At 38.4% G+C, this 9,985-nt stretch overlaps 1 protein-coding gene across 1 annotated transcript; it reads left to right on the top strand.

The window, feature by feature from the left end:
• The first annotated feature begins 8,912 nt into the window (after positions 1-8,912).
• On the top strand, positions 8,913-9,389 carry LOC104908038 (uncharacterized). The gene has a single exon (XM_010697090.1). It carries the CDS (start codon positions 8,913-8,915, stop codon positions 9,387-9,389), a length of 477 nt encoding a protein of 158 aa, XP_010695392.1.
• Positions 9,390-9,985: the final 596 nt, after the last annotated feature.

Below are 9,985 nucleotides of genomic sequence, written 5' to 3' on the forward strand. Positions count from 1 at the left end.
ATGTGAATGAATTCTCCATACCTAAAGCAACCTACACTTGAAAGATTATTTTTCTTGGAATTCTCACCTTTGAAATTTTTCCTTTGATCTTTGAAATGTCTTTCAAAATGCTTATCCATCATTGCTATGTCATCTTCTTGTTCTTCAATTGTTCCCTTTAAGGAAACACCTCTGACTCGTCCTTTGTCACTCTTAAACTCAACCAACATTTCATGAATCATAAGGGAAGCAATCAGTTGTTCTAGACTCAGCTGTTGATCTAAGTTTTGATGATGACTTAACCACAAAAGATGTACTTGTATTATTTTATATATGATGTTGCTAAGTTATTCATTGAAGAACAAAGAAAATTATGATCGAAGAAAGAAAGAAGAATTAATCAAGATTGAAGTGAAGATGTTCATGAGATGAAGAATCAAGATTGGAGTGAAGATTAGAATACATTAGGATGTAATATATTCTTCATGTTAAGGTCGAGTAAATATAAAATATGATTGGTGTTGAATTCTCAAAAAGAACTTAGGTGTGTTCCTATGACAAGAAAAAACACTGGCACATTTTAGGAACTATGGTTGGGAACTGACTTAGAAACATACTTAGGAGCACCTAAACCTATATTTATTGTTGAGCGCTTAATTTATTTTTGGCAAATAACAGTAAAATATGAATCCTAGTTAAGTTTTGCATAGATCCACTAATTTAGGGAATTAGTTAGGAAAATATTTTAAATAATTTAGGGAATAAGTTTGAAAAAGATTTAGGGAATTAGTTTGGCCATTTCTTTTGACTAAAAAAGATATTATCCTATTTTAAAATCTTATCTTTTTTTATTTTAAATAAATAAAAAGGTTTTATTTTCAAATTAAATCTGATTTTTGGATACATTTAAAATAAATTGAAAATATGCTTTTCCTAAATTACTTTATTTAAAAATGGTTCAATTATTCTCCAAGTAATTACTCACGTAATATTTTACATCTATATGTTTTAGTAGGCTAGTGGGTTAGTTTCTTTGTTCCCAAGCAATTTAATTAGTACAGATCATGGGGTTAGTGGATTAATTAGCGGTAAATTAATTCATGGCTACTTACTCTATAAATAGATTCCTAATACCAAGATAAATTTGTGTCTGACATAGCTTAAAATTCTAAGTTGTCTAAAGTGTCAGTACTTATTCCCAAGAGAATTAATACTTACTATCTTTGGTTTTTACTCTTCCATTGTTATATTTATTTGGTTAAGGGGTTTGAGTGAAGCAAGAGAAAGAAAAAAAGAAAGGAACTTCAAGTGAAGTTTGAGAGGAATAATAGTTAGCGGGAACTGTTGTTGGGAACTTGAGCTTAGGAACTCAGGTTGCCGCCCGAGAGAATTAATAGGTTTGTAACAGAGTTTAATTTGCCTATTATAATGCAAATTTTGAGTTAAAATCCCTTGTGTTTGAGGTTATTTCTTCCTATTGGGCCTAGGAAGTTTTTCCTCGCTAAAATCTCTTGTGTTCCCTAGCTATCTTTTGATTCCGCAAAAAGTTACGCTTATTCTCTCACCATAATTCTCCCCCTTTTTAGTGCTTATGTTATACAACAACTGGTATCAGAGCAGGAATTCTAAAAACACAGAAAACCCTGTTGAGTTTAAGATCTTGGAAAATATGAATACTACAAAGAAACTGGAAGAAGGGTGCTCTACTCAGAGCCCACCGATGTTTAATGACAAATTCTAAACCTACTGGAAGAAGGGGATGGAGATCTTCATCAAAGAGGACAATGATAAGGTATGGAGGGTCATAGAGTTAGGTGATTTTGAAGTCACTACCACTAACGACAAAAATGAGGGTAATTCCTAAATCCATAATTGATTTAGATAAAGAAAATTCGAAACGATGGAAATTAATGCTCTTACTATTAAACTTCTTCATTGTGGTCTTGGACCTCATGAACACAATCGCGTCATGGGATGCAAAAATCGCAAAACAAATTTAGGATCTTCGTAAAGTCACTAATGATGGTACGAGTGAAGTTAAGAGATTAAAAATAGATCTTTTAATGAATCAATATGAACTTTTTCAAATGAAATCTAAGGAATCCATTCAAGAGATATTTACCCGCTTTACTAATATTATTAATGAGCTAACCTCTTTTGGAAAAGAAATTACATCTGAGGAACGGGTACGAAAGGTCCTAAGGAGTCTTCCTAAGGATCGTTGGATGGCTAAGGTTACGGCCTTACAAGAAACTAAGGACTTTAGGAAGTTCAATCTGGAACAACTTGTTGGTCCCCTTATGACTCACGAGCTACACTTGGACATTGAGAATGGTGATATTTCCAAATAGAAGTCGATTTCCTTGAAAGCCGATGAAAGTGATGACTCGAAAACTAACAAAGAAGAATCCGCTCGTGTGGTCCGAAATTCAAGAGAATTTTTAGGAACATGAGGAATGGAGACTATAAAGGTAAAAATAATAAATACACTAAAAAACCAGTTTGTCATAAGTGTGGTAGTTCCGATCACTTTATCAAGGAGTGTCATCAATTGGAACAAGACAAAGGAAAAGGAAGAGAACGAAGCAAAGATATGAACAAGGTCTACAGGAGTTTCCATACCATATTTGATATGAAGAAAGCTATGGTTGCTCATGGGGAGATAATGACTCCAAGGAAGAAGATGATCCTCAACCTTGTGAAGAAACAACAAACTTTTGTCTCTGACAAAGAGATTGAATCTCTTGAGGCAAGTTTAGACACTATTAAATCTCGTCTTAATTCTTTAAGTAAAGAGCAATTATTTGATTTTATTGTTGATGCTGTGAATGATTGCAAAGATGAGTCTACTAAATTGAAGCAAACTGAACATGCTTTAGTAGTTGCAAAGGAACATGTTTCTTAGCTGAAAAGTATTCGAACTGATATTGTGAAAAGATTTTTTGAGTTGTTTGATAAAAATCTAAAGTTGAATGAGAATTTTGAAAATGTCAAAAATGAAAAATATTTGTAAAGCCTTGAGTTATCTCAATTAAAAGAATTTGTTCCTGAGGTGAGTTCCTTTGACATTTAGTCATTCCCTTACAAAGTTTCAGATCTGAAATAAAAGAATTAAGAAATCTTCTTGTTTTTGGAGAATGTAAACGAAGAACTTGAATGGGAACTAAACTTAAGTAGGAACAAAAAAAAATTTCTTCCAATTCCCAATTGGATTAAAAATTCACAAAGAAAACATATTGAAGGTCTTGGTTTTAATCACAAAAAGAAACATGAGAAACCTAAAAAGAGAGTTGATTTGTGAAGTGATAAAGTTTGTATGTTGTGGGAACACTGGTCATTATAGGAACTCATGTCATATAAGACTTGGTCTCTTTTTTTCAACAAGAATTTGGAAGCAAGTAAATTAAATTGGAAAAAGAAACCTATTGTTCTTGAAGGAAAGGAACCCAAAAAAGATTGTGTTCCTAACTCTAACAATTAATTTTCTTGCAGGCTAGGGTGGGGGGGGGGTACAACACATGGTACCTAGACAGTGGTTATTCTAAGCATGTGACTGGAGAGAAATCAAGATTTCTCTCACTCTCTGGCTATGATAGTGGAAGTGTGACATTTGGTGACAACATGAAAGGTAACATAATTTCCATGGGTAAAGTTGGCAAGTCACCGTCACATTCCATAGATAATGTTTTTCTAGTTGATTGTTTAAAGCATAATTTGTTAAGTATTTCCCAATTCTGTGATAAGAGAGATTATGTGAAGGTTAATAGTGATAAATGTTTGATCATTAACAAAAGCACAAGGGATGTTGTTTTGGAAGGAACAAGAAAAGGGAACACATATGTTGTGGATCTTAACTTCGTTCTCAAAAATCATTTGACATGCCTTAGTGTAATTAATGATGATCCTCACTTGTAGCATATGCCTTAGTGTTATTGATGATGATCCTCTCTTGTAGCATATGCGTCTTGCACATGCTAGTTTTTCATTGCTTGACAAACTTCGATCAAAAGATCTAGTCTTGGTTCTACCTTCAATTAAGTTTCATATAGATTGTGTTTGTGATACTTATGCTAAAGGGAAGCATGTTAGATTCTCTTTTAAATCAAAGAATGTTGTGAGCATCACGAGACCATTAGAATTGATTCATATGGACTTGTGTTGACCTATGAGGGTTCAAAGTAGAAATGGTGAGAAGTATGTGCTAGTTATTGTTGATGATTATTACTCTAGATTTACTTGGGTTATTTTTCTTTCTAGCAAGGACAAGACTTATGATGAGTTCCTTATCTTTGCAAAGAGAGTTCAAAATTTGAGTAGTCAAAAACTTTTGCACCTTAGATCTGATCATGGCAAGAAATTAGAAAATTATAACTTTGATGGAACATGACTTGGACCATAATTTTTCCGCCCCTAGGACACCTCAACAAAATGGTGTTGTTGAAAGGAAAAATAGAACCTTAGAAAAAATGGCTAGAACAATGTTGATAGCTAGTGGTCTACCAAGGAACTATTGGGCCAAAGCCTTGAACAGTGCTTGTTATATTATAAATCGTGCCATGTTGAGACCTTTGGTAAATAAAACTCCTTATGAACTATATTTTGGTAAAAAGCCCAATATTACATATTTTAGAACATTTTGAATGTAAATGTTTTATTCATAATAATGGGAAACAAAATCTTGGAAAATTTGATGCTAGGAGTGAGGAAGCTCCATTTCTAGGATACTATTCAAGTAGTAGAGCTTATAGAGTTTATAATAAGGACTATGTGTGTAAAAGAAAGTGTGCATATCATTTTTTACAAAACAGAGAAATTCAATACAAGCACACATGCTGAAGATGACTTCGAGATAGGTTTGGTAAAAGACCAATTTCTCACTGACGAGATTTTGGAAGAAGAAGAAGTCATGGGAACAAAGCCTAAGGAACAACATCCTGTTCCTATTTCCAACGATGAAGAAGAACTAGGTGAGGATACACAAGTGAATGATTCCACTATTATAAAACATAGTTCCCAAGAACAAGGAAGTGAAGATAATCGAGGAATTACTCAAGGAAATCAAGTTCCCATCTAGGAATTCCAACCAAAGCCTTGGAAACATCATCGTTCCCATCCTATAGAACTAATCATTAGTGAAATTAACAAGGAAAAACTCAAACGAGATCTCAAGTTAGAAACTTTTGTCCTCTTCATGCTTTTCTTTCTATGTTGGAACCCATGAACTATGAAGAAGCTCTCATTGATGCTGATTGGATTGTGGCTATGCAAGATGAACTACATCAATTTAAAAGGAACAAGGTTTGGCTTCTTGAGCCTAAACCTAAGCATAATAAGGTTATTGGTTTGAAATGGGTGTTTAGGAATAAATTGGATGAATTTGGAAACATTGTAAGAAACAAGGCTCGTTTGGTTGTGAAAGGATACAATCAACAGGAAGGTATTAATTACGAAGAAACCTTTGCTCATGTTGCCGTTGCCGGAGTTCAACCTGCATTCAGTGAGAAAACGACGAAAAAGCCCTTAGTCATGCGTTCAGATCTGACGAAAAAGACCAACTAATGAAAAAGCCCTTAGCCCTGCGTTTAGGCAGAAAAAGTGAATAGAGAATCAGAAATTGGGGTTTCGCCATTTACAGTATTACAATGGCAGGAATTAGAGCATCAAGCTTTGATCTACAAGTATTTATTTGTAGGACTTCCTATTCAATATTAATAAAACATAAAAGAAGTTGCTCGCCTAAATGGAACCTGATCAATCAAGTGGATTTCAGTTGAATTTGGAGAAAAAAGATCAGATTTTCAATTTTTAAAATTAGTTTACTGCTGTCATACTAATTGATTACAGACAGCAAAAAGAAAAAAGTGGTAAAAAGTAAGGAAGAAAATAAAGAGAGGAAAGTAATAGACCTGAGTTTGCGAAGGCCGGTTTTCTGGCCAGTTTTGGTAAGAACGTTGAGATATTCTCCTTCCGCTTGAACAGGACCAGACATGGCCGCTAATTGATATTCTCCACCAGATGTAGTTCTTCCTATTCAAAATAGCTTCGATTCAAGTATTAATATGTCGTCTTCTAGATTCTTCCATCGACGGATCGACCCTCTTATAAATTGCTCTCAATTTAAGCAAACCCTAATTTTTGTTTGGTGGAGTTTTTGTTGATATTTTTACTGATACAAGAGGGAGGGTGGGAGAGAAGAGAGAGAAGAGGGAGGGTGAGAGAGAAGCATTTAAATTGTGAGGGCCGCGCTTAATTCTTTTTTTTGAAAAAAGCCATAGAAGCGCTGCACTTTTTAAAAAAGCACAGCCCTTCTGTAACAGTAGGACTGCGCTTTTCAAACAAGCACAACCCTTCACAAAACAGGGCTGCGCTTGTCTAAAAAACGTAGCCCTTCTCTTTATAGTAGGGCTGCGTTATTTAGACAAGCGCAACCCTTCTATGTGAAGGGCTGCGCTTTTCTATTAAAATGCAGCCCTACTGTATAGAAGGGCTGCGTAATGAAGAAAGCGCAGCCCTTCCTTTTTTTCCCCTAGTGTGAAAATGAGTTTAAGAGAGGAAAACGTGATAGAACCTAGATTTTAAAATCTAACGAGAAATATTTGTTAGTATTTCAAATATATGTTGATGATATTATATTTGGTGCCACTAATGAATCTTTGTGCAAGGATTTTGCTAATCTCATGAGTAAAGAATCCGAAATCAGTATGATGGGTGAGCTCAATTTCTTCTTGGGCTACAAAACAAACAGACACAAGAAGGAATCTACATCCATCAACAAAAATATATTAAGGAACTGCTAAAAAAGTATGGTTTGAAGGCTTCTAAAGTAAACCATACACCTATTGAAACTACAACTAGATTGGATGAAGATACTATAGGAACAAGTGTGGACAAAACCAAGTATCGAGCAATGAAGAGAATCCTAAGGTACCTCAAAGGAACATATGATTTGAGCTTGTTCTACTTAAGAAGTGATACCTTCGAACTGAATGGATATGCAGATGCTAACTATGCAAGAGATTTGGTCAATAGAAAGAGTACATCAGGGATGGTTCAGTTCCTTAGACATAGTTTGGTTTCTTGGAGTACCAAGAAGCAAAATACAATTGCTTTATCTACAGCTGAGGCTAGATATGTTGCAGCAACTGCATGTTGTTCCCAAATGCTTTGGATAAAACAACAACTTCATGACTATGGAATTTACTTTGATTTATGTTCCTATCTATTGTGATAATGCTAGTGATATTAGTCTTTCTAAAGATCTAGTGCATCATTCTAAAATTAAGCACATTCATATTAGGCATCACTTTCTTAAAGATAACGTTGTAAAGGGTCTTATTAAAATGGAATTATGTGAAATTGAAAGTCAGATTGCTCATATTCTAACTAAGCCCTTAAGTAGAGATAGATATGAGAAACTGAGACTGGAACATGGTTTGATTAAATTGAAATAACTTATTTCTCCCTGTTGGTTTGACTCTTTGGCATTCTTTCTTTGTGAATAAACTTGATTGATTTCATTTATTGAAATTCATCACAACTCTTATATGTTTATTACATATTGTTTGGGCCCATTAAACCCAGCTAAGAGTCCCGCGTCAGCTGGCACCGCCATGCAAGCATTGTGGGTCCCATCAATCATGACGTGGCCAACAGTCTCTTGGACTCCCAAGGGGCCCACAAGAATCATTTCCAGAAAAAGCAAGGCTAGCAATCCCTAGGAGGCCTATCCTATCATAAAGGTCCCATCAAAGAAAGGTATTGAATTCTTACCTAACTAACCATAACCTCTCACTCTAGACTCTCTCTCTACCTCAATCATCAAATGACTTGAGCGTCGGAGGGGCGATCCCAGAACAACCCCCGGGGTAGTCTAACGTGTTTTGTAGGATTCCGGTTAACAGATAACCAGCTCAGGAATCACATTCTTGGATTAGGGAGCTGCTCAACATAGATCATTAACCTTAATTTTTAGAGAGAAACAGTTTGGCGCCGTCTGTGGGGATAGTACAAAAAGTTACTTCGCCACCACTCAGCAAAGTACTTGTTACTCAGCAAAATCTAACCTCATTCTTGCTCAACAATGGCACCAACAAAAAACACTCGTAACAAGCAGCCCTCTACCCAGGCCTTGAGGTCTGAATGGGAACCGTCATCCTCGCACCAGAGGAGGTCAGGCCGCACGCTCTATGCTGCCCGTCGGTCTCCCACGGTTCAAACAATCGACCCTGATCAGGAGTTGTCCTAGGGGAATCAGTTGTCCCCCCCCTCGGCAGATACAACATGTTGACCCTCAATCCCTCTTCACAATCGACATAACACTAATAGCAGCTCAGTTGCATCAGACCTTGCAACACAGTTTCATGGACATGCTGATCACCCTTCAGCAAGGACAGATCCAAATTCACCTCGGCAATGTTCCGGAGCCTCGAGATCACGCCTTGGGACGCTTCCAGAGGGAAGAGCACGACCCTCGGTCTGCTTGTGGCCAGCTTAGCTGGCAAAGGTCTGAAACCAAGGAGCCCATTCGGTCCCGGAAGGAACAATCTAAGCGGGATAAGCGCCCCCCACCTAGGGAGAGGCTAGCTCGTCGTGAGTCAACCCTCCGAAGAGAAGAAACCCATATCTCTAAGTCGCCAAGAGGGGACCCCAGGCGCAAACCGGAAGATGCCAGACACTTCCTCAATCAGAAGCGTCGTAACAAGGGATATGATGGTCGACAACTCCTGGACCAGAAAGCAGCTCAGCGAGAGGGGCAAGGTGACTCGGCACATTCCAAGCCCCTGCGGTTGCGCAATGGCGGTCTGAAGTTCATGACCCCGTTCAGCCGAGAAATCCTAAAGACCCCCACTCCAGGCAAGATCAAAACACCCCAGATCGAGGAATTTGCGGGCCTAACCGACCCGGATGATCACATGGCCACTTAGAAGACCCAAATGAGTGTGCAGACCAGCAGCGAGGCCACATGGTGTCGGTTCTTCCCCACCACATTGAAGGGCCTCGCCCTGAACTGGTTCCAAGAGCTACCGGCTAAAATCATCACCAATTTCGCGGTTCTTGAAGATATGTTTACCCATCAGTTCGTAGCAGGCAAAAGACAAAGGAAAACGAGCCTTCATCTCATGGGGGTCAATCAAGAGAAGAACGAGAGTCTCGCCGACTACTTCAAAAGATTCAATGAGGAATCTCTGAAAGTATCCGACCTACAGGATGCAATAGCTTTTGTCGCCCTAATGTTTGGGCTTCAACGTGGTCGGCTCAAATGGTCCCTGGCCGAGAATGAAGTCAAAACTTTCTCCGAAGCCAGGACCAAGGCCCAAAGGTTCATCCAGGCGACAGACATATGCCGCCATTCAGATGGCAGAGGCAAAAAGAGGAAAGATGAAGGAAACCTTAGGGATCAACCCAAGTAACAGAAGACGGGGGGCCGGTCGGACCGTTTCAACGACCACGAGAAAGACCTCCGATTCAACAAGAATCGACGAGAAATCTATCTAGACATCAAAAACAAGTCCATGCTCCCCCACCTCCACCCCATCCGAACGTCAGCTTATCGGCGAGATAAAAATTAGTGGTGTGAATACCACCGAGAATGTGGCCACACCACTAAGGATTGTAGAGATCGGAAGAAGGGGTTAGATAACCTGGCCGACTAGCGTAAGCTGAATCGCTACCTAAAGCACACCAACGAAGAAAAAGGCAAGCAGAAGGCTGGTCAATCCAATAGTGGGGACATTGAGGGGTTCATTGGAGTTATTGCGGGCGGCGTTGCCTCGGGAGGCCTGACCGGCCGAGCCCGAAAAGCTCATTTCCGGAACTTCAAACACCAAGTGCTAGAAGTCCAACTAAACCAGTCGGACTGCCCCATCATGACCTTCAGGGAGTCCAGTCGGTGTGTAAGCACACCCCACGATGACCCCTGGTCATCAAGCTCAAAGTGGCGACCACCAAGGTGAAGCGTGACTTCCTGGTGGTCGACATCCCCTTATCATACAACATAATAATGGGG

Source organism: Beta vulgaris, chromosome 5, assembly GCF_026745355.1.
Source record: "Beta vulgaris subsp. vulgaris cultivar EL10 chromosome 5, EL10.2, whole genome shotgun sequence".
Lineage (NCBI taxonomy): Eukaryota > Viridiplantae > Streptophyta > Magnoliopsida > Caryophyllales > Amaranthaceae > Beta > Beta vulgaris.

What these genes read in the sequence shown, in the direction of transcription:
- LOC104908038 (XM_010697090.1), top strand. Translation starts at nt 8,913, where the DNA reads ATGAGTGTGCAGACCAGCAGCGAGGCCACATGGTGTCGGTTCTTCCCC.